We start from the raw sequence: 24,374 nt of genomic DNA on the forward strand, positions 1-24,374 counted from the left end.
TGCCAGGCAGTTTTAGCACTTTATTAGGAAGAGACTGAGATTTCCAGGTAGATTTTAAAATTTTATTTTTCCCTAAGAAAAGACACAGTAAATACCCTATGTCTTCTTTGTAGTAATGGCTGCCACAAGTTCTTCTTTTGAAAAGATTTAGAAATAAGACAAAAATAACCAAGACAGTCCCTACCCCAAGATACAGAATCCCAGCTAATAACAGTGAAGAAGAAGTTGATACTATTGATCCCTTGTGTACTGGTAGTTAAACTTCAAAACTCAATGGAGAGGGAACCTTAAATGGACATTCTATAGTATCAGAATGCAATGCTCAATCCCAAATATATAATTTTTACAGTTATGAAGATAGGGGATGATTTTCAGAAAACATTGACATTACTGCTTAATTCCCTTTCCTTCAGGAGAAAACTCCAATCCACCTAGAAAGGAATCCCTGAGTGTAGTAAATCTACTTCAGTGAGAACCAAGAAGCAGCTTTTCAGAGTGGTATGAGGAAGGAAAGAGGCCAAGTTGATGGGTGAAGCCTCCAGTTTTGCCATCACTTCTGCCTTGAGTAACTTTGAACATTTGTATTCTTCAGGCAAATGAATCTATCAAAGTGTAAAGCTATTCTTGCACACAAGTGCTGGCAGGATCTAGGATCAGCAACTGCACACACATTGCTCTGGCAGTCATCTCTTAAAAATCAGAAAAAATATTTATAGAAAAAATATTAGGCCTCCTCCAAGGTCCCTAGGTGAGAAATCCACCTTGCTAGATATCTCTGAGAAGCTGAGTGCCCAGAATGAGTGCCTGACATTTTTAACAAAGACTTCAAGAGCCTTTCCATGCTTCCAGCCACATTCGTATTTCCTCCTTGTTTACTTTTAGCCATTCAATATTGTTCTTCACCTGCTCGACTGACTGACTCCTGGGTGATTCTCCTGCCCCAGCATTAGGATATTTCTCAAAGAAATTTTCCATCTGGAAAAGAGAGAGAAAAATGATTGACTTGAAGCAAATAAAGCTGCTATTAGGCAAGTAGCTGCTTTGAAATTTTGGCTGGTAGAGATGTCTTACACTGGGATAGTTTTACAGTAACTCATATTGCTTTACACATTCAGACAATAAAAATCAAGTTTCTTAGCCAGTAGGTTGTTAAATGTATTGACTTAAAACCAAGAGCAGTGCTGTCACCATACCTGCCAAAGCTGGAGCTCAGTGTTGAAGGTCTGAGTAATAGTTACTATTCGACCAAGGTATCTGTCATTGATAGTAAATCTAGAAAAACAATTTAATAAATGACGTTTCATGCAGAACTATTAAAAAGGAAAAGGCACAAGTAATTATCTGAAGCTTAAAGCTCTAACTGTGCTACAATACAACATGCCTTCAGATTTCAGCATTTTTGGAAATACTTGAAAAATAGTGCTCCTACACAATATCTGTGCTGCTCTCAAATACGATTACCAGTGGAGTGATCTCTTCTGGGGAATTTTACTTTTCTTTAAAATAATGACTTATTGTCTCATCTTGGAAATTAAGTGTATTGCTGCTCAGCAATACAAAGGCTGTCCAGTTCACAGCTCTAGGCTTGCAGGTCTGCCTGGCTTCTGTGCTCTTGCTAAGCACTGAGAAAGGAGAAAGAAGGAAAGAGAAGTCACTCAAATAGGAAGAAGCAAAATTAAAAGGTTTGCTCTTACTTCTACTGCTCATCTGTACATCTGCTGCTTGTTGCTACCAGTAGAAGGGCTTGAAAATAATTCTATACACTGTCTTCTTGTTATGAAATCAATGGAAGGAGTTGACACATGGCTGACTCATTTCCATGCAATAGCCAGATTTCTATGAACTTGGTAGAACTTTCTGTACTTTCAGTCACCACTTACTGATAGCAATCATGTGGGGAAAGAATGGTTTTCAAGTCAGCAGCAAAGCACTTTTTCACAGCAGAGGGATGTAACTGTGTTGAGTACAATTTCACTTTTCATATTGCAAAGACCAGTGATTATAGCTGCATAGTGAAAATATAGAAAGGGATGACATGGAACAAGATCTTCAGATGGATGTAGACCTAAGTTTTCCAATGAATTCGTTATTGTACCTGTCAACCAAGTACTGCCAGTTAAGTCTTATCCAGTCCCAGGCCATGGTTTTCCCATAGGTGTTGGATGAGATGTATCTCAGGACTGTGAACACATCTTGGCTTTTGATGAGGCTGGTGTTGTAAATATATTTCAGGTACCTAAAGGAGATGCCACAAGAATCCATGACAGCCTCTCATGAAAAACCATGGATAGCAAATAATAAGTTAACGCTTTCAGTGTAGACTTAACTGATGATGATGATAAGTAATGAAATGCTAATATCTATATTTCTTGAGTATTTATCACTACACTATTACTTCACTGACTGTGGTTGGAACATAGAAAGCTAATTTTCTCCTGATACTTAACTATTAGGCAGCTAAAATCACACAGGGTCAAGAGCTGAAAGCAGCTGATTTTGTGCAGAAACTACCATGTGTTCAGTATCCTCTCTCAAAGGAGAAAAGCTTTATTTTCTACTAGAGTACAATCTCAGAGCAGGGGTTTTAGATAACTGCTCTTGAAAATGTGTTGCATGTAATCTGACAAAATGAAACCACCAGAAGAAAGGAGAGGGGAATGAACAAACAGTGACCCATTGCTTCTGCAAGGAAAGAAAAATCTTTGGGTGTTTAAATCACCTGTCCAAAAGGGGAATGCTCTTCACTGATGCCAGGCCATAGAGCAGCTTTTCCTTTTCTTGTGCTAATGAAGTTGTTTGGTATTTGTTGAACATGTAGTCCCAGGATGCCTCATTGCCTGAGTTCTGCATCCCATAGCGATACACCAGTAGCCGGAGATTTGCAGGAACACTAAAATAAAGAAACAGGTCTTGAATATTCTTCTCTCTTTCCTGCTTGAGTTCCCTGACCAAGCCACATGCAGTGTTCCTCACCAGCCACAAGAGCTGTGAGTACTCACGTATCTCCTTGTAGCCATTGCTTGAAAAGTTGAGAAGCAGTTTCCAAAGATTTTGTGTCATCCATACTGCAGGCAAAGTCTAGGACAGATGCACGAAGAAGCCTTTAAAAGAGAGGGAGAGAATATTTTCTTACTGCTTAGCATTCTTTGAAACCATCAATAATACAAGAAGGAAAAAGAAAAGATTGTTAACCTCTCCAAATGGCTCCCAGTATCATTCCACTGCAGTTTATCCACAATGGGTTTCACCAGGTAGCGAAAATATTCCTGAAGTAGAAAAAAGGGGATTGGTTGCTTGTGTCAATTTCTTAAAATAATATTATATTTTTAGTCATAGTTTGTGGTCCTTAATTTTTCAAAGAGTCAACATCTCTTAAACCAAAAGTAACACAAACATGCTTAATCTTCCCAGATCACCACAGTGTGCTAAGTCTGACTGCCTGCAATATAAATGTGCAGGTAGGACAAAGGCAACCTGCTTCTTCCCAGCCTTCTTCCTAAATGAAGGCTGGGGCAAAGCAATGACATGCTGTAGTGAAATGTAGTGAAATAAGGCAACCAGGTGCCATGTAGTGAAATGAGGCAACCAGGTGCCACTAACTGCCAGGTAGTAGGCATGAGCTTGTGTTAAGCCCACCTGTGCCTGATTAGGGTGGGCCCCCACTGCACATGAGCAGGATTAGGGGGCCAATAAAAAGTGAGGCTCAAACTCACAGGCTCAGCTCACTCCTGAACAAGCCAGCAGAGAGGTCAGCTGTTCTCTGAGCAATAGCACGGATCCAGGCTAGTCAGCCCTGAGGGCTATGGGCTCAGAGCACTATTCCTGAGTTTCTGCTGGAACACCTGGTTGGACCTTGGAGCGCCATGCCCTAAAAGAGGTTTGTCTTGCAATGCTACCACAACTGTTTTCTAGAGATAAAACTGGAAGAGTTCAGGAAACACTTGTTTTAGGTTTTAGAGACTACTAAATCCTGTTCAGCATAGTTAGTCAACTAATAAACCTGCTCACTGCCACACTGGGATATAGCCATGCTTCATGCTGAGGACAGGTATTTTTTGCTGATGTCAGGAGATTTTGCTGTCCTATATCTACTTCTTCATTAGATGCAGGACAGCCTTGACTAACAACTGTCTGTACTGTGACATAGGGTGATGGATTATAAGGATAATTAGATGTAATTTCATTCCTTCAAGTAATCCAAGTAATTCAGAGATCAGTACTAAGCAGTTTTCAGCACTTTTTAAAAAAGTACAATAAAAAGCAGATAAAGATTGCTCAGCAACATTGAAAATCACTTAAACTTCAATATTACTGCTGTCTGATCCAGTGGCCCCATGAAGGAATGGTTTTTTTCACTTCATCACCTGAAACCGTGGATAGAGATTTGTATCATCTTCAAGCATGTGTGCAAGGTAAGACACAGATGATATAACTCTTTCCCAAGGCAAATAGTCTGCTTCATTTCTTAGGTATTTTGTGAGGTTCAGGAGAACAGAGTAGCTCATGAGTCCAGCTCTGGGGTAGGAGAAAACATAACTTCTGTTATTCTAATGAATCTGAAGAACTTGCTTCTTTAAAGCTATTACAACACTGTTTACTTTAGAAGGTTTGAAATAATAAATTTGGGGAGGGGGAAAATAACTCCTCTAAGTAGGGAAGTGTTTTCCAAAGAGTCCACTGGGGATCACTGTCAATCAACACCTAATTGCAGGAGCTCTCACTGCTGGGAGGAGGCTGCTCACATTTTGCAGCAGCCCAGTATTTCCAGAAGTGGGTACCTAAACCCCTTTCCCCCAAAAAGGAATTGCTAGTTCTGAAGACATCCTGACAGGCTGAGGAGACTCAGACTTAGGTTGCCTAAAGTTTATCTGTGACAGCATGGTTGGGTACAAGAGCTAGAAGTTTTGGAGCAAGTTTCTACACAAGATGGCTGAGGTGGTAATTTCTTAATGGTACAGTATTCATTGTAGGAATACTTTTGATTTTCTGGACACTTTACTTCTTCTGGAATGCTTGTAGTATTGTTATTTAGATGGCAAACCCCGACCCCCTTTTCCAAAACCTATACAATTACCACAAGGGGTGCATTTCTCTTGACTACATTGGAACTGCAAATTGCCAGTGCATACTTGAATTTACCCTTTTTGGAGGACACCATAAGCCAATAAACTTGGTTACAAATAAGACAAATAAGACTTGTAACTGCAACCAATTCAGAATTTTTCTTTCAACCCCCTGAGCTGTGTTAATGCTGATTAATAAGCAATGGAAAGTGAAAAAACTTCTATTGAAATCTCTGCAGTGAATTCTTTTACCTTGCTAAAGAAAAGGCATCATCCAAAATCCCTGCACGGTCAGCAACTGTAAAATTCTGTGGGAAAAAGAAGAAAAGAGGGATCAGGATTATACAGATTGCAGAAAAAACAGCCACCCTGTAAGAGACAGACTCTTGTAAGAGACCTGCCAGACAAATAAATGGCAGGACACTCACTCTGTGGTTGCTATCCAGAAGACTGGTTAACCTGTCCCAGTTTTGACTGTCATAATTCACCCGATAGAACCCAATGTGGTCTGGATTAATGCTGGCAAAAGAATCAAGAGGTGATTCTATTGCAATTCCTGCAAAACAAACAAACAGTGATCAGTTTCTGTATCTTATATGACACAGAACTCACTGGAGGTTCTTTGACTCTGAAAGTAACATTTTTTTCTGATATATTTCAAAATAAGATCCAAATATTTATTATTATTGATTATTATTATCATCATCATTATTTATGATTTTTTTTGAATGGCTGTGAGTAAAGATGAGTTGTTATAGACTTTAATGTATGCCAACTCTTATCTTACAATAGTGAGCTGGGGTAATTACTTGGGCCAGCTAGTTTGTTAATTTTAAAATGGAAATCACTGTGACCAGGGTAAGGATGATGGAAATTAGTGCCATGGTAAAAAGTAAAAAATTACAAAGAAACAGTTCTTGCAGCTATGCCTTTTACATTTTTTTTTTCACTGTAATGACTTTATTCTCTGTCTATTTAATTTTTCAGTTTATTACAACTGATGTTTTAAGGGTTTTCTTCTCTGTGCTCTTCTTTGATTCCACTTCTGTTGCTATAATAAAGGGATTACAAGAAAGGCTGAGACTTAAGCATCCATGTTTAGGGAATTTTCCATTTAAAATGAATCCTTGAAAAATGTTTCTTTTTTGGAAGGCTTAACCAGTCCAATTGGTGCTGCTAGTTATGGAAGTTACTGAAAATTTTTCTATTGCCCATCAAAAGCCATGAAAGCATTGAAAGGTCTTTAACCTGTGGGTTGAGGGTGGCTGGAGTTAAAAACACTTTTGTGTTTATATGACCCAGACAAAGTATTTCAAAAGGTGTTTTTTCCCCACTCTTGCAGTTTGCCCAACTAGCAAGATTCCCTGGATATAGAAGTAAGCACCTAATCATGCTTTTGCAGGTCCCTTGCAGCCCACTGTAATGCCATGTAGAAGTTAGAGAAGGAAAGTTTCTTTGTACTAAACTCTTACTTGTAGCAAAAGCAAGCAGGTTAAAACCAAAACCAAAACAGAAAAAAAGAGAGAGAAGAACTAAAGACAAATGACACTTTGAACAGGTGACGTTCCACCAAGTATGAGAAGAGCTGATTGTGTTATTTCTGAAATTCCACCTTGTAATGACATTTAAAAATTCAAAAGCCAGTAATTTTTTCTTTCCCTTCCCATTTTCAGCCATTAGAGTTTCAGAATGAAAAATTCACATATGAATAAAAGAAAAATAATACCAACTACCCCCACAGGTATTTCCTCATTCCTGAAATCAGCATTAGGGAATGTCTTTGAGAATGTAGCTCTTTACCTGAACTCAGATTTCCAATTTATCATGCCACAGATGGGTTCTTCAGCCTCCCACTACATCTCATTTCTTAGGCTTGACAAAGGGCTTGCCTAAGTCTCGTTGATTTTAGTGCATTATAATTAGGAACATGCTGAGATACTTCCTTGAATAGTACTGGATTTAAACACATACTTAAGTGCTTTACCAAACTGGGCCTCAATGGACACAATGTGTGTGTGGAAGAAGCAACCATCTTATTGCAGAAATTCCTGTTAACTTCACCACAACTCAGCTCTGTGCTGATTCCCATATATGAGAGCTGAAAAGCATGAAAGTTAATTCTGAATTTTATTTCTTTTTTAAGGAAAAGCTTTATCTATTCATTACTCTTAAGAGGAAAAATTTACCTGCAGAATCTGACGTGCTATAGAAAGTATAATTTGTTGAATTCCCAAGTTTCCATTTCACTGGTATATTCCACCTATACCTGGAATTATTTAAATGGAAAGAGAACTTTAGAAACCAAAGGTTAAAAATAAAACAGCAGCATAATTTTTATCTTGTTTAATGCTTGCATCCTGGTTCATAAAAACTACTTTTTTTGTTTATGTACATATACAGTTACTAAATAACCTTTGCAAGAGAACACAACATTTTTCCAATAGCTGCTGTTTATGTTAACACATTATGGTCCATCCCAGGGAGATTTTTCTTCCATCTTAATATTCCCTGATGACAAGCACTACAGGAAAACTTGAGTCCTGCATTAAGTGAATGGTCATTAATTTCCAGAAAATACCAAAATGAAGGCTATGGTATCTCCTGCTGCCTGCAGGAAAAAGATCAGCTATTGTTTTGCATCTTCTAAACAAAAATATCTTAAGAGATTTATACACCTCTAGATTTTACTAGTTCTCTCATGTAGCTCACTGCCATGGAATTTAGAGAGGTTATTTTTTGGCCAGAAGCCCCAGTATTGTGTTTCCCCATGAAAGAACCTATAAAAGTTACATGTTTTTAAAAAGCCTGGTTTTGTAAATGCTTTTAATGAGTGGGATTTTATTTAGTTCTCTTTATATATTCCTGAGATCACATACATAAACACTTTTCCTGAGAATAAGATACAAATAGCTGTGTCCTGTGCACACTGGGGATGTGTTCCTCACCTGCAATGTTGTAGCTACATGTTTACCCTGCAGCACTATTTTAAAAACTTGAGGTTTTGAACTTGCATTACTTTATAGTGTCAGCATGCAGGAGAGGACTCTTTCAAGCCAAAGAAGCTTGAAACAAACAGCTCAAGACACTAGCCCTGCAAAGTTCAGGGAATAAAACATCCACAAGGCCTGGAGTTGTCACTGCTTAAATCAAAATCCTGGAAATTAAATCCAAACCCTGGACATAAAATAGATCACTCTCATCTGGGGTAGGATCCCTTCAAGAGCTTCCTCATCCCTATCTGTGAAAGAAAAGGTATTGATTTGCAGTGGGTTGGCTTTTAGGCAAGGGAAGAAGTCTGTCCCAGGATAGGTGATATCAGCAATATAATATTTATTAGTGGCTTTTATTTTTAAGTTATTTATAAAAACTACACTTTCAGAGAGTAATTCCACTCTCAGTCTGGGATTAGCTGGGGCAATGCACAGTTCAGCTTCTTGACAGGTTAAGGTAGGAACAGCTCTGGGAAATTCTGTTCAAGAAATGAAAAATGGCAATGTACTTGAAGTTTAACATAAGTCCTGAGTTTGTTACCTCAGGGTATAGTGCAATAAGTAAAAAAATTAATGCAAAGAAGTATTTTTGCCTGAACAGTCTGTAACAGCAGCCTTCAGATCACACAGTGCAGCAGTATGCAGCTGGAACTATTGCAAAAAACAGCAAAATTTTCTGCTTATGTTGGGAGAGATACAATGCTGCAGACACCTGGGTAATTACCTCACTCCATCCCTTCTGATCCTACCAAAAACTTGCAGTATCACGGGCTTATTCATTCCTCAAGTTTTTTTCTTTTTAATCAGAATGAAATGAAATGGCCACAACTGTTTCTTCATGTTCTCCTGGTTCTGGCTTTTTTTCTGTTAAAATAACTAGTACAAGGTAAGGAAAAATAGTATTTGGGTAGGTTTAGTTCTGGTTCATACAGACAAGTTTTACTGGTTTAGTTCAAGGAAAGAAATCTTTCAAGCAAAGAAATGGGTGAATTTGAATCTCTTTCTGTGAAATATTAGCAATGCTGTGGGGTAACTTTGACTAAACAACTATCTTTTAAATGGCTAAAATGAAGCAATACCATTCCAAGTTAATTAGGGAAAAACAACTCCTGATGAGGATTAAAAAACTTTATACCATGACTGGCTACTTCACAACAATTCATGGTTTTAAGACATGGAGAGAAGATGTGTAGGGGTGAAGACCCTGTGATGTATTATAGATTCTATACCATATAGAGAAAGGAATACACTATCATGGTATAAAATATCTGGATCACGGTATCTGATTTCTGGACAGAAATGTAGTGTCAGTTTTCCTTAGTGTAGCAGATTCATATTTTGCAGTGGTTCAAGAGGTGACTTCAGCAGTCACCCGAGCTCTTCAGAATCATAAAATCTTCTGAGAGACCCTGTCCAATTTTATTCTGCTCTGCTTGAGAAAGAAACACTGAGACAAAGGGCTGACACTGCCCAAAATTTGACATGATAGTAGCACAGAATAATTTGGGTTAGAAGGGAACTCTAAAGGTCACCCAGTCCAACCCCCCTGCAGTCAACAGGGACACCCTCACCTACATCAGGTTGCTCAGAGCCTCCTCAAGCCTCACCTTGAATATCTCCAGGGATGGGGCCTCAACCACCTCCCTGGGCAACCTATTCTGTTTTTCAACCACTTTCATGGTAAAGAATTTTTCCTAACATCCAATCTAAATTTACTTATTTGCATCTAACTTCCTTCTGGTCTTTGTTTTGGGGTTGGTTTTTTTTTGTTTGTTTGTTTGTTTTAAAAAACTATGTGCTGAGAATAAGTTTAGAAAGAATGGATATAACCCTGCCTATGTGCATGCCACTCAGGGAATCTGTACAGTATTCCTACCTGTTTTGCACAGACATTTACAGCAGGAACTTACCCAAGGTCAGAAGGAGGATGAGAAGCATCTGCTTTGGGATCCAAGAGGAAACGTTTCTGTGTGAGCACTGAATTCTTTCCCATCTCCAAAACAGGGTAGCCCATCTGCCTAGTCCACGTGTCCATGACTTCCTTCACAGGTTTATTACTTGCCTATGAAAAACAGAAAAAGCACATCCAGTCCAAATAGGGAAAAAAAAAATAAATTATGGTACTCAGGGAAAGAAGAGCAGAAAGGGGAAGAGAAATGAGCAAATTCAGTACAAAAAATAGTCCATAAAATCCTTTTATGGTGTGTGTCATTGAAAGAAAGAATGAGGAAACATGAACAAGGACAGAGGAAATGAGCAGTATGCAGGTAGGAGACTGCCCACTAACATGGACAAGAAACATTGAAGAACCTTTAAAACCCCTTGCATGCTCTAAGATCTTTCTACTTTTTTTCTGAGGAAATAACTGAACGGGACTGAAAGGACATAAAGAGACTTTTCAAAGCCAGGAGTCTCCTTGCATTTTGAGCATCAAGGAGGAGATAGTATTAACCACCAGCAGCTGCACTAATGTAAAATTCAATCCATTCTGTGCACTGTGAATTTCTGTCCTGGAGACAAGAGCTGGAGAAAGCTGCCCCTGCCTCTCTGCCTCTCCAGTTGTGCACAGAGAGAGTTAGGATCACTCTTTCTTCTGATGAGGGAGGTGATGTGAAGATGCAGGGCACCAGAAAAAGAGCAGGAAGAAGTCTGAGACCAAGAAGAAAATGAGGACTTGAAAGGAGACAGCAAGTGCAGCTTGGGCTGTGTGGGTGTCCACAGTGGTGGAAGGGAAGGAAATATCATCAGGGGATGAGCCTGATAGTGTGCAGGTGGCATTTTAGGGTAAAGAAGCAAACAGAAAGAAACAGTCCAGAGTCAAGAAAAGGAAAGAACAGAAAATGGTGGCAAAGGGAATAACCCAACTGGATCTTAGAACACACAGATAAGCACCAAAATTATTTGGAAATGAATACTGTTGAGACCTTTCAAATAGCTGGACCTGGGCAGAGATAAGGGAGGGTTTGGGGTACATATATGTGGTATATGGAGGGTGCTTTCACCCATGAAATTCATTTGAGGTGTGGGGAGATGTTTAAGTAGTAGGCTGTTAGCAAGGCCTCCTTTCTTGTTTGGTATTCCACAGAGTTATGTCAAAAAATGAGGAAATAATACATATTTTAAAGAAATAAGATGTCTTTGAATATAGTGGGAGGCTGCCTAGCTTGTGATCTCTCATTGACAAAAGAGCTACAGAATATAAACATTTTGGAAAATTGAAATGACTGGACTAGGTAAGAAATGTTTCTTAGCAAGGGGTCAGGTTGATGCAAAACATACCTCTTCTAGAGCTTCCCAAAACTGTTGTGTCTTGGCATTCTGGAATTTGTGTTTCTTCAAATATGCCTAGAGAGAGGTAGAAGTCTATGAAAACGCTACCAGGTCTTTTCTTTGCCTATGGAAACAATTCATGTACTCAAACAGGACCACTTGTACTGAGTATCTACTCATGAATGGTAGCATTGGGAGCAGGTTAAATGGATCAATACTCTGCAGTTTAAATGGATCAATATTCAGCTGATGACACTCCTTTGCTTTCCAATATACCTTTTAATGTTAAAAGTCAGCATTTTTAAGTGTGACTTGTTAGTAGGAAATACATTTCTACTTGAAGAGTTTGTTTTTTGCTTCAATCAACCTCAGCAAACTCTGTGGCAGATTTTTGATGTAAAAGGCTGTTTAGGAGGAGGAAGCTTTTCCAGGAGATTTCACTGGCTGTGAACTCAGAGTGGTAGTAGGAAAGTCTGGTCACCCCTAAGTGGTGAGGAATAATGGTATTTGGCTAAGGTTGCACCTCTTTCACACTCCTGTCCTGTGCCTTACCTGACTGCTCCATGGTACTTCCCTACCCTGTTATCTGGATCCTGGTGATGTGTAGTCAGTAGATGGTGCTGTTTGTTTCACTCCTGGCCATAGCCACCTACCTATATGTTCTTGAAGGTCCTGAGCAGAGGGGAGTTTGTAGCCTCTTATGGACAAGCTGTCTGTATTTCCACATCTTGTGGAACTGTCCTGACTGAACGTATGAGAGGGAAAATAAAGGAAAACACAACTATCTTGTAGTGGCCCATAAATGTTTTCTCCCAGAGGAAGGGGGGCAAGAATAAATGTGGTAAATCTGCACTAGAACTCTTCAGAAATGACAGATGTTGGTTCAAAGGAAAGGACTGATTATCTTCCTCTTTTGAGAGGGCTCTTTTCTCACATTTTCTTCTTTCCATAATTGTTTTCTTCCCCTAAATTTTAGCATCAAAGTTTTCCATCCAGGAGAAAGAACGATAAACTATGCATAATCTCTCTTCTCTACTCCCCATGACCTTGGCTCTCTAGAACTGAGTGCCCCAGTATCAAGTCTCATGACACAGAGGAGCTTGTAAGATCCAAGTGTTCCTGCACAACAGGTTTGAGTGGGTTGGAGGATTCTGTCTGGATGAAGTTGCATAGAACTGAGAACCTGGATGACAACAGGATAACAGGAGGGTGCAGAAGGTTTCTCCATTAAAATTCAAGATGAATTTAGGTCCTCAGTCCTAGTGCAGTTCACATTCCTGCTTCTGGCCAAGCATGAAACTTCTTCCTCTTGACATTGTCCACTCAGTACTGAAACGACTTAAACACTTTTGCTATCAATACCAGGGTCTCTGATACTCCCTCTGAATAATGGCTTTGCTAATGTCACACAAAGATGGGCTAGATTTCAGGTTTGTTGCCACCCTTACCCGGCACCCTTTTTGGAATAGATCTGGTGTAATCCAGTCTTGAATCATTCTGAGGATCGATGCACCCTGAGGAAAAGAGGAAAGGGGAGAAGGTCACTGCATGCTGCTCTAACACTGGCTTTCCATTCATCTAAGAAACAACATGTGTATGAATATTTTATAGGGCAAAAATAGAAACCATCCATCTGACTAAGGAAGTGTTTTTTCTTGTTCCTTCATGGCACAGCATGCCTGCCTGCTGGAGCTTAATTATGGATGTGAGAGTTGGTCTTTCTGCTGGGATCCTGCCTGATTCCAAGTTCAGCTGTGCCAGCAGAAGGGCTCCTGAGTCCTGCTGCTGGGGGTTATTTTCTCACTTTGCCACTTGATGTGAGTTGGGCTCCCTGCTTCCTTTTGAACAGGACACCAATCTTTTGAACTAAGAGAGAGGATTAAATTGAAGAAGAGGTGAGATGCAATGACTTTTTAAGAGCAGAATAAAAAATTTATATACAGTAATTGTGTAATCACCAGCTCTGGACTAGTGCAGCTTTCCTAGGTGCACAATGCCCTCCTCATCAGGCAGCAATTAGAGGTTCCCTTACAGAGCACATGGCAATGACCCACAGACTCTGAAGCAATTCATTAGAGTTTGGGGATTGTTATAAACCCTGTAATTGCTTTGGTGAAACTAGCAGAGGGCATTCCAAACTATGCTTTATTTGTTTAGTGATGATGAGGAGTTGTTTTTATGAGAAAAATGCAAAAGAAGAGCCAAAGTAAAGACAAAAAGACAAAAGTTAATTTTGTTGCACATTTTAACATAAATATCCCCAATAATTTGACCTAAATCTATGTGAAGACTTCCTAATTCAAGCCAAATTATATCCCAAGCCAAATTATATCCCAAGCACACTGTTCCCAAACAATACACAAGTTCTCAAGTGTTTTCACTTAAAAAAACACATGAATTCATGAAGCAATTTTCTAGGCACAAAGAGATGAGGAAAAGCAAGGAATTTTTTTTCTCTCCATTGTTTTTCAAGCCATGCAAAAATGTGTGTCTTGCTTAGCTCACCACTAAAATACATTTTGGCCCAGAGGATTTGATTTACTTCTGCATGGTTTTTGCCTTTTGTTAGTTTGATTTAAGCAGTGTTACACAATGCAGGTTTTCACATGGTTTATGATTTGACTGTGAGGCACTTCCAATGCCATAAATACTGGTTATATTGTTGAATAGAGGATTTAGCAATAGAAAACAGAAAACTGATGGAAATGGATGGATTGAGTCTAGCTAATAAAAGTAATATCTATGGCTACAGATTCTTCAACAGCTAAAGCTAAAGTCAATGCAATACATACTTTGTGCTTAGCTAATAATGGGAGTTTGGAGAGAAAGGAACAAGCAGGGATTAATAATGATGGATTTTGTGTGTTCAGTGGAAAGTTGTGATGGCATTAAGTGGAAAACACTGATGGAGTCATACAAGAAGGTTTCAACAGAATCATGGTGTCATAAAAACCAGCAGCTGGGGTAAAATGTCACCTCCTCAAAAGAAAGACTTGCAAACTCTTTATATCTGAGAGGGGACAGACAATTTTTTTCCCTCATTACAGGAAACACATCCAGCTCCTCCCTCAGCATGATGGCATATGTGGGGGGAAGAGGGACGAGGGACAGGGGTGTTTCCTCCTGTTCTTCTTCAGACCTTTCTCTTAATGCACTGAAAAAAATAACTAGAAGCAGCAGTGCTGTCAGGACACTTGAGTCAAGGAACAGGTTGGTTAGATACCAGGGAATCTGAGGGAAATCTGCTTTGTTCCTTGCCTAAGGCTTGTCTAGGGACAAAATAGCTTTGGCTACATCTAATGTGGAGGGACATGAGCTGGCTTCAGCCTCCTAGCCTGCATCCTGCTGACCACATCACAGTGACCCTCAGCACAGCTGCTGACCTCTCTAATGATGCTTTTCCATAAGTTCCTGGCTGCTCCCCATACAACTTGTACTACAGTGGGCTCAGGGAGAGAAGCCTTCAGCTGGTTACAACAGCAGCTGAATGGCACCAACATCCTCAGAATATTTTTATTTAGTTCCAGTTGGCTCCTTAGAGAGCCTGGAGAGGCACAGGTCCCCACTGATAGGGACAGCCCTAGGATGATCAAAATCCTTGCCAAATACCTAAGGGGATGTCTTCTACCACCTCCCCAACTACAGATTACTGTACTCTTAAGCTCTACAACCCTCAGGAAAATGTGGATCTAGCTTATCTCCCATTCTAGAGCCAATGCCAGTAGAAGCTGGTGTAGATAATATTTTCTGAGGCTTTTCAGGTGGCTGGGATGCTGTGAGCCCTGTGAGACAAAAAGTTACTGTCCCGTTTTCACTGCTTGGTCTCCTGCCTTGCTTCTTCAAAAGAGGAATTGGGCTGTCCCAGAGGTGTGGTGAAGTGAGAAAGAGGATATCTGGACATCCACCTGGTTTAGGGTAATTTAAAAACCCCACAGCTTTTGTGGCAGAAACTTCTGACACTGCTTTCCCTGCATGCTATGAGCAGTCTCCATGGCACACAGTGTCTGACTGTACTATCCTGGTCCCTTCTGACTGAATCATGACTGACAACAGTCAGTAATGTCCCAGAAAAAAAGATCCACACAGACACAGCCCAAGTGGGCTCAATAATTTATGATTATGACCTCCTCTGACTTTTATCTTCCCTCCCAAGCCTTTGCACTCCACTTTCTTTGCATCCAAAGTGACACCAAGAGGAGGTCCTTCCTACCTTACTGTAGGATATCCCATCAAACACAGAGGTGATTTCAGCTGGAGATAACACATTGGCCACAATGGGGTGGGAAGAGAGCAAGGAGTCATCCTTCATTACAGGAAGAACATCATCAATTAAAACCTGATCAAGCTGAGAAAGAGATTAAGTTAGAATAGAAACAAAGGCAAACATATCACAAAGTAAGTGGCTAAGTGCAGCTTCTCTAGGGGAAGGCACCTGGAGTAAAATTTCACCTCCTTGAAAGAAGGAATTGCAAACTTGTTCTTTGAGAGGGGAGGGATAATTTTTTCCTAAACTAAGACAAATTGCCTTTTGCAAATCCTGTTTTCCTGTGGGTATCATAACACAAAAACCACACACTAGGCAAAAAAAAAAAAAAAAAGAAAAAGGAGCCTGTATTACCAGTTTCAGCAGTGTGACAATATCTGCAAAACATTATGGGCCCCTCTTGCAAAAATGGAGCTGGGGAGGAAGGAAAGGAGGGAGGGAGGAAGGAGTCAGGGTTCCCTATACAATGCTGGTAATTCATATTACAGTGATTATAACTTTTTTTAAAAATCAAAACAAAACTCCTTTACTTTCTAACCAATATTTAACAAAAAAGACTAAATTTATATTTATCTATTCTAATACTCATTATGATAATAACACTGAAATAGCTCTTGATCTTGAAATTTTAAATCCCTTTAAATTTTAGGATCAGTAACTAAAATTTTTCTTATCTTGCTAGCACAACACATCCTCTAATTCACTCCCTATTTTTGCACTGTGCAAAGTAGAGATTGTCTGACTTGGAGCATTTGGAATGACACTTGCTGGCAGCAGCTGAATAGGAGATCTGATATTTTCCTTGATGAACACTCCAAGCTGTGGAGGTAAAATAATCCTAAAACAAGTCCCATAAAGAGACACTACAGCCCCAACTACATAAATAAAGGAAAATCTCCATCTTCCAGGGTTAGACCTGTAAACAACCTTGAAAAATGTCTAAGGTTCTGCCCAGAATCCACTTAGGTATTGTTTGACATAAGATAACCAAACACTTGACTCACTTGTTAACAAAGAATGACTCTTATGTGCAGACTAAAATCTCACAAAGTTTACTTTGGCTGCATTCAGACCATAACATAAGTAGGTGGAAGAGCTTAAACCAACTTTTGCTTTATGTTGCACTTCATTATCTGTAAATATACTTTAAGTCTTCATCTTCCTCGTCTAATTTTCACCCTCTTTAAAAAATGCTCCCCCCAGCTCCTCCAACCCTCCACAAGACAAAAATAATTACCATTTGCCAGTCTGGCTCTGCAGCATTTACTCCCAGGAACTCAAAATAACTGGCAAATCCTTCATTTAGCCACAAGTCATCCCACCAGTCCATGGTCACAATATTTCCAAACCACTGTATTTATGAACATTGAAAGAGGTAGTGTTAGCTGAATGGTAAAAGTACATCTCAGTATCTCACTTCTCAGTAGAAAACATTCATTTGTTCTCTTTTGTTCCTGTTGGTAGATGAAAATTATCCTAATTCTGGAGTTTAAGTAGGAATTCAGGCCTCTTCTTACTTGAAAACATCACTTTTATGATAAAATCACATATTACTGGGGAGATTGCTAATGACTCATGTGCCACTGAAAATATTTTTCATTTCTTCCCCTTGATTTGATGATTTGTGCTTGTAAGGATATGTTTTCAGACTGTGTTCCACTGTGTATACTTGTCCCTATTTGCTTGCCCAAAAGAGACATCTGCATATGCAAATCAGTTCCTTTAAGACATTCCAGACAGATTTTCCTAAGCTCTCTCACAGTCTGGACCCAAGCAGCTAACTTCAGGAGAAAAATTCAAAGGCAGAAGTTATGCTACTTCAAAGATCTAATGGGGAACTGTTTTAACACAATAATTTGCAATCAAATTGTGCCCACGCACAGAAGATGCTGAGACAGAGCTAATGGCAATGTTTGCAAGATTAAAATGTTGCAGCTACACATTTGAAAAATGGAAAAAATGAATCATGGATGTCCAAAAATGTACCTGATGAACGAGCTCATGGGCTACCACAGCAGCTACTCTCTGTTTGTTGGAAGTGGCTGATTCATTGGGATCAAACAGCAGGTTTGTTTCTCTGTATGTGATCAGCCCCCAGTTCTCCATAGCACCTGTCCCAAAATCTGGAATAGCTATTTTATCTACATTAAAAGAAAAAGAAAAAAGAAAACATGGTTACCACTGTATCATGAAAGCAATTAGCTTGTCTTTCTGCATGTCTTCATACAGCCTGTTTTGCTGACTATTTCTGGTTCTGGCTTCCTGCTGTGCCCTATAACCTGTGTTTAAGGAGCAGGGGACTGACCCACAGCAGCTGACTGCAAATCCTCTGGCTCTGCTGAGGTTGGCAGAGTGAGGATCAGTTGCACAAAGTGAGGATCTGTCCTGCAAAGTGACGTTATGCCACCTCCTAGGAGCACGGGGTTTGGCCATGATTTTGGCTCCAGAAAGTATTAGTATTGTCTGGGGATGTGCTGCAGGCAGTAAATCTCTTGAAACTCTTTGTAGCATAATGAGGCATGTCATCATTTGTCACACTCTTGTATTAAAAATATTTATTGACATGTTAACTGAAGTAAATCCCCCATGCAGGGAACAGCATCTGCTTCTACTCCTGGCAATTTGGGGGGGGTCACTCATTTACAGTCAGTAATCAATACAACTTTAAATTAAAACTCCAAGCTCAATTGGACTGGCATTTACTTCTGCAAATCAAGGCTGCAGCCTTCCTGTGGGGACTGGCAAAAAAGTACAGATGGGCTTAAAACTGAATAAAACGACCAACACTCCCTCCACCCTCACAGAAGGAAGGAATTTCTTATGTTAATTTAAGCAACTTGATTATAGAATCAAAGCTGATAGTCTGGCAAGGGGTTCACTGGCAGTCAAAATGAGGATGACAAGGACAATGGCAATACCAGAAGCCACAAATTAATGTGAAATACAATATTTAAACAAGCAGTTGTGCAGAAGCATATTTGATTCATCAAATTTGATTGATCAAAATGACTTCTAACACTGAGGAAACAACATAGCAAGTCAAGATAAGTGATCCAACAGAGACACTGAGAAAACCAGTATAAAATCTGTAAAAGCACCCTCCCTCTGATACTGCTGTCCTGGGGTTACCAGTGCAACCTGTAGCACAGGCAGGCCCCTATCCATACAGCAAAATCATCAGATTTTTATGAAAATTAAAGTTTGAATATGAAACAAGGTGGAGATGTAGCCCCAGTTATTACTGGGCACAAGTGAGCAGAAGAAAACCATATTGTATGGGTTTCCCTGAGTCACCTGTTGCTGAAAAGCAAACAGATATTTACAGTAAACTCAGATGATGTTTGAAAGGAGGAGGTAAAAATCTGTTGTTCAAGTAAGACAGGTTAGCTTGATAGGTCTGAATAACCAATAAAAGGTATAGCATTGTTAATAGTCTTCAAAGTTCTGATTTTTATTTTATTTTTTTTACCCCATTACATTACCTCAACAAGTTTGTGTTTAATATTTTTCTGTCATTTTAAGTTAATGAACTTAACTGAATTACCTACTTGGAGGCCTTAGGAGGGATCATTTCCAAAAGTCCCATTACATTCCCAGCTTTATTAGTTCAAATTGCACAAATCAGATCCAGAGTCCAGATGGACCAAGCTAAAGGATGCTCAGTGCACTACTTTTTCATTGCTTGTTTTTGTAACCATGGGCAAAATTTGATAGTGTGCCCACTCTTGTTCAACTCTGGACCATGTTCATCTTTCTGAGAAGTGGATACACACCCACTTTGCACAAAGGATAACAAATAGCATGACATGTTCTCTGGCAGTTTACATCTTCACTTATCTCACTGCTGACCCTTTTCCAGAAGTTCCCATGGAAGTGGTACATATTTCTCTAAAACTTCTCTGGCTTTATTTTAGCTCATGTTGTTCCTTTTCTGATGACACCATTGTTTCTTCTGATTTTACACAAGACACTTTTAAATATCCATGCTCAGACCAGTGCTTCAGCAAACTCTACTGTGAAAACAGTAACTAAACTGAGACCAACCCTCCCATCATAATATTTAAAAACATCTTGAACTACCTGGTTAAAGTTTTAAAACATCCCAACATAATACCAGAAGTTAGAAACAAAAGTTTTCATATTCTTTTGTAGGAGAAACATAGCCATGACCATGAAATAACAAAATGAAAAATATAGGTATGAATAGTCACCTAGTTTTGGAAGAGAATAGTTCAAATTAAAGTAATCTTCAAAGAAGTCAAACACAATTTTTGTTACATTTGCTGCATACGTTGCTGTGTGTATTTGCTGGGGCTGGGCATAAACTCTCAGCTGTAAAAGACAGAGAAATAATTAGAACAGGCTTCAGTTTCAAGAAATTAGAAATATTGAAAAGGCATTTCAGATGTAGACCTATCACAGTGGAGGTTTTTTTAAGAGGCTGAATTCTCTTCCCTAACCCCAGAAAAGTTATTCAACCGAGTTTTGCAAATGTTGTACATAACTGAGACCCAGACAACATCATCTGAGCATGTTTTCCCCAGTATGCTTAAATTGTGAAACTACCAAGACCCATGTCCAGCAGCTCACAATGGCCAAGCCTTGAGCAGGACCTGGATGCATATCAGCTCCTCTTATCCCAAGCCCTGTTTTTTTTCAAGAAGAAAGCCTGGGCAAGCACAACCAGAGGGAACACACTTGTTCTGAGCAACTCACTGATCTGCACTGATCCCATCAGATGAATTTTTAGGAGTCCATCTGTCCTGAAATGTATCTGAAGCCCCTAATGCCTCCTTTTACTGTTCCTAACTTACCTACCTCCTACCATAATTTTCTCTTATCCTTTTATGTTTGAAGATCTCAGCCCCTCTGAGATCTGGTTTTACCAGGTCTATACTTCTTCCCAGATGTGCTGGCTCATGTGGATTGAGGGTTTTTTTTAGGGCCATCCAGGCACCCAGTACCCAGTCAGATCTATGGCTGAGCTGCTGTGCCTCTGAAAATCCCAAACAAAAATAGTGTCTTTCTCTCCCCACCAGACAGGTTCAGGAAAACTGGCAGTTTGGTAGCCCTGTGAGTGATGAGTGAGAATTTCTGTGCTCTTTGTGCATTTCTGAGCATGTTTGGTTTGGTTTTTTTTTCCTTAATGCACAAAATGATGTGTTGAGAGCTGACTTTTTCATCTCTGAGTCTTGGTGCCTGGGACTGCTTTGGCTACTGCTGGCAAGCAATAGAAAATCTCAAATCCTGGAAGACTAGAGGCACCCATAATGATGATGATGAGGCCTACAGCTTGAAAAAAAAGCATTTTGGGATGTTATCTCTACGTCATGAAGACAAAGTTTGCCTGAAGAATTCATGGAATCTTCCAAGTGTCTTTCCCTCAAACTCTTTGTCTCAAAGCTCACACAGAGCAGAGCCATAGAGCTGGATTTCCCACTGGCAGGAACTCTAGGTTGTTCTTTTCACTGTCCTCCAAAATCTCCAGTGTGGAAAGTAAGAAGATCCTGGTTTTTGGAAAACTGATCTCTAATTTTCCAGGCTCTGCTTCTCTTCTGAATGGTTCACATTCTTCTGGCTGTGTTGGTGTGGCTTGTTTACTCCTCATTGCTGTCTTACAGCCAGGAGTCTGGGGACCAAAAAAGAGCCAGGCTACTCTAGGAGCCCTTAGATTTCAATACCATGAAATTGCACTTCCTCCAGTGAGAGAGGAGGATGGGAAAGTGGTCAGAAATAAAGCTGGAACGAAAAAAACCAAAACTAAAAAAAGCTTATGAAATTCAATTGGGAATCCATTCCATCCAGGGGATTTCCCTCAGGGTCAGTATGCAATTACAATCTGCAATTTCCACTCCAGTAAGCTCTTTACCCAATTTAGCAGTCTTTGGTCCCCTGGCTGATCCATATTAATGGTTTCCAAAACCTTCAGCATGCACTAGAACTGACTTTGGGTTTCATTTCTGTACTCTGTGATTTTCCAAACCAGACATTTGGTACCTGACAGGTAATCAGCTCAGGCCAATCATCCCCAGCTGCAGGTGCATTTCCCACCATTCCTTCCATAAATGTCTTTGTTAGGGCAATGGTTTTCAGAGTGAACAATGGTTTTGAAATAATTTTCCATCTGAGCTGTATGCTCTTGCTGCTGTTTCTGAAAGTAATATATGGATAACATAGGTACCTTATGTTGAATGAGGGATTTATTGCTAGCAATTTACACAGCAAACTATGGAATGTTCTTTTCAGCAGCCAGTGAATCTAAATAACTCACTGCATGTCTGGGCTTCAAAGTTTTTGGAAAGGAACAGCTTGGTTAGGAGAAGGACTTTGAAATGTCTGATTAAAAATTCTAAATAGCATGATTTTCCTGGGGGAAAGGTTTTTTTGGTTTTTTTCTTTTTTTTTTGTGGTCGAGTTTTATGGCCCCCTTAATTAGAAACAATCTTACACATATATTTTATATTGGTTAAACTACGTCCATGCCAAGAGAAAGGAAACAATTCTGATTTTAACCTCACCTAAAACCCAGGTTTTCTAGTGCAGGCAAGTCCTCAGACATTGTGTACTGAGCAGAGCTAACAAAATATGTAGTAACCAAGGTCTGGATAAGTTTCTTCAGGCAGTCTCTGTACTGACACGAATACCCCTGCTTCTACACACACACACACACACACACACAAACACTTTAATTACCATGTTTCAGTCAATACTTGCTTCTATTTAGAATAAGTTACAACTAGTCATGATCATTGTAGGCTTTACTGTTTTGCTTGGGTAAAAAAAAAAAGCCAGAAATTGTCCTCAGAGTATGGGATGGACAAGGAGAGAATATTAACTTTTTTGTCTTTTTTTTTTTTTTTAACTGCACTGTGTTCTACAAAAGATGCACAAATTCCACCTCTTAAAATAACTGAACTCTAGAGAATATCTATTGAGGCCGAATAACCAAAGTCCTGTTCCTGATAATGAATGGAGCAGCTGTGCTGAAGAGCATCTGGTTAACAAAACTGGGTGGCTGGGTGGCCTACAATGTTCTCCTGTTTTGCCAATTACTCAGCCTAAAAGCAGGGATCTCAGAATATCACATCACTACCTCAAACCCAGCTCCATTTGCTTGGCTGCATGTATTTAGTTTTAGTTATTTGCCAAGAAATAATGTAAGTGTGCAGCATGATGCTAGAAAGGGTGTAGAGGAGGGAGAGCTCAGCACAGAACTACACCAGAACCCTTACTAAGAACTGGATCAGCACTTTGGGGATCTCTGCAAGCCATGCTCACTGTATTAGGGCACCTACCAGATAACCAGATGTGAATGCAAACATTTCTATATTTATCTGTAAAGAATTTCCACTGGTCAGTTGCCTTTAGCCACTGATAAAATTAGTAAAATAATTGATAATAATTGATTAGTAAAATAATGAGGATTAGAGCCAATAATGGCACATAGTGCTGTGGCCTTACTTCTCCATAACTATAAATAGGAAAACATCAAGTGCATAGATTCACACCTTTTAACCAAGGGAAAACTGCAAAGTATTTCTGTCTGGGGCCTTTTGTACCCCAGGGCTTGCTTATACATCACACTCTGGGCTTCAAGTCAGTGAAGAGGTTGGAGAAATAATGCTGAAATAATGCTCCTTCTTCAGACAGGCACTTTTTCTGGGAGGTACTGCCTGGGACCTCACCAAGATAGGAGACAGGGAAGGACTGCAAAACACAATAGCCAAGGTCAGAAAGACCACTGTGAAAATAGGCTGCATAAAATAGGTTATAGGGAGAGGAAAGATACGTTCCTGATTGTATTATAAAAAGAGTTGGGGTTTTGGTTTGGGTTTTTTTTTTGGTAATGAAAATCAGTGTACCTCTGTCATTTGAGCCACGCTCAGGCTGCAACAGGACTTACAGGTTTTCCACTAGCAGACATTCTCTCTACTGGCACAAACTGGTGCACTGCAAAGCACACCAAGTAAGTGCTCATGGGAACTGTCTTCTCAAAAGTTGTCCGATTCCAGCCACCACCCAGCTCTACAGTTTGCTGCAGAAACAGAAAAAGAATTAATTTGATTTCTTGGAATTGCAAACACATGCAGGAGAGGGTACAATATTTCTACCAGGGGCTGCAGCCACACAGGAAAGATAAATTCCCTTTCCAGGTCCACTTCTTCTGGCATCCTATTGCTGGTGGCATGAGAATAGATGAAGTGTTTGTTCTGCAATATGTGAAATAGGACCTTGTTTTTCTGCTCTAAGTTTACCTGCTTCTAATTTTATCTATTTATTTATTTATTTTTAATCTATTTATTATTTCTAATTACTTATTATTTCTTATTTATTATTAATTTTATTTATTTTGCATCAAGGAGACAAAATAATTCACATGCATAGCAATTTTGTCAACAGAAGTTTTCAAGTGTGTGCTAGTTTATGTTCATAAAATAACATAACTTTGTACAGACCAGAGAGGAGTCTGGATTCTTTCCTCTCAAATACCTGCATCAGGTGGAAGTCAGGGATTGCAGAGATGTGACTTGAGATAAAGACCAGCCTAATGAATCTACCATGAACTCCTTCAGATATGCATTAGCACTGCTCATTGGTGGGTTGTTTAAATATACATAATGTTTAGTGCTGATCATAGTTTTTAGTTTGTAAAAATAAAAACTGAAAACCATTCCTGATTTTCCCAAATGCCTTAATTCTGAACTGAACTATATGGCCAGATTTGCAGCTTGTTGTATGTGACCCATCCTCTCTTTAGTTATTTCTGTAATTCCTTATCTGTATTGT

At 39.5% G+C, this 24,374-nt stretch overlaps 1 protein-coding gene across 1 annotated transcript in view; it reads right to left on the minus strand.

Annotated features, from left to right (window-relative positions):
• Positions 1-229: 229 nt before the first annotated feature.
• Positions 230-24,374, minus strand: part of ENPEP (glutamyl aminopeptidase) — a 95,416-nt gene continuing 71,271 nt past the window's right edge. Inside the window, exons 4-21 of the mRNA XM_030449523.1 lie at positions 23,491-23,622; positions 19,799-19,919; positions 17,574-17,728; positions 16,825-16,938; positions 15,534-15,668; positions 12,772-12,837; positions 11,333-11,398; positions 9,964-10,115; positions 7,250-7,329; positions 5,492-5,619; positions 5,316-5,371; positions 4,365-4,515; positions 3,193-3,266; positions 3,000-3,101; positions 2,720-2,890; positions 2,096-2,236; positions 1,194-1,272; positions 230-975 (exon numbers count right to left, since the gene is read on the minus strand). Of these exons, the coding sequence (XP_030305383.1) occupies positions 826-975; positions 1,194-1,272; positions 2,096-2,236; positions 2,720-2,890; positions 3,000-3,101; positions 3,193-3,266; positions 4,365-4,515; positions 5,316-5,371; positions 5,492-5,619; positions 7,250-7,329; positions 9,964-10,115; positions 11,333-11,398; positions 12,772-12,837; positions 15,534-15,668; positions 16,825-16,938; positions 17,574-17,728; positions 19,799-19,919; positions 23,491-23,622 (2,073 nt within the window). The 3' untranslated portion in view covers positions 230-825. The remainder of the gene's footprint in view (positions 976-1,193; positions 1,273-2,095; positions 2,237-2,719; positions 2,891-2,999; positions 3,102-3,192; positions 3,267-4,364; positions 4,516-5,315; positions 5,372-5,491; positions 5,620-7,249; positions 7,330-9,963; positions 10,116-11,332; positions 11,399-12,771; positions 12,838-15,533; positions 15,669-16,824; positions 16,939-17,573; positions 17,729-19,798; positions 19,920-23,490; positions 23,623-24,374) is intronic.

The sequence above is a fragment of the Calypte anna genome, chromosome 4A (assembly GCF_003957555.1).
Source record: "Calypte anna isolate BGI_N300 chromosome 4A, bCalAnn1_v1.p, whole genome shotgun sequence".
Taxonomy (NCBI): Eukaryota; Metazoa; Chordata; class Aves; order Apodiformes; family Trochilidae; genus Calypte; species Calypte anna.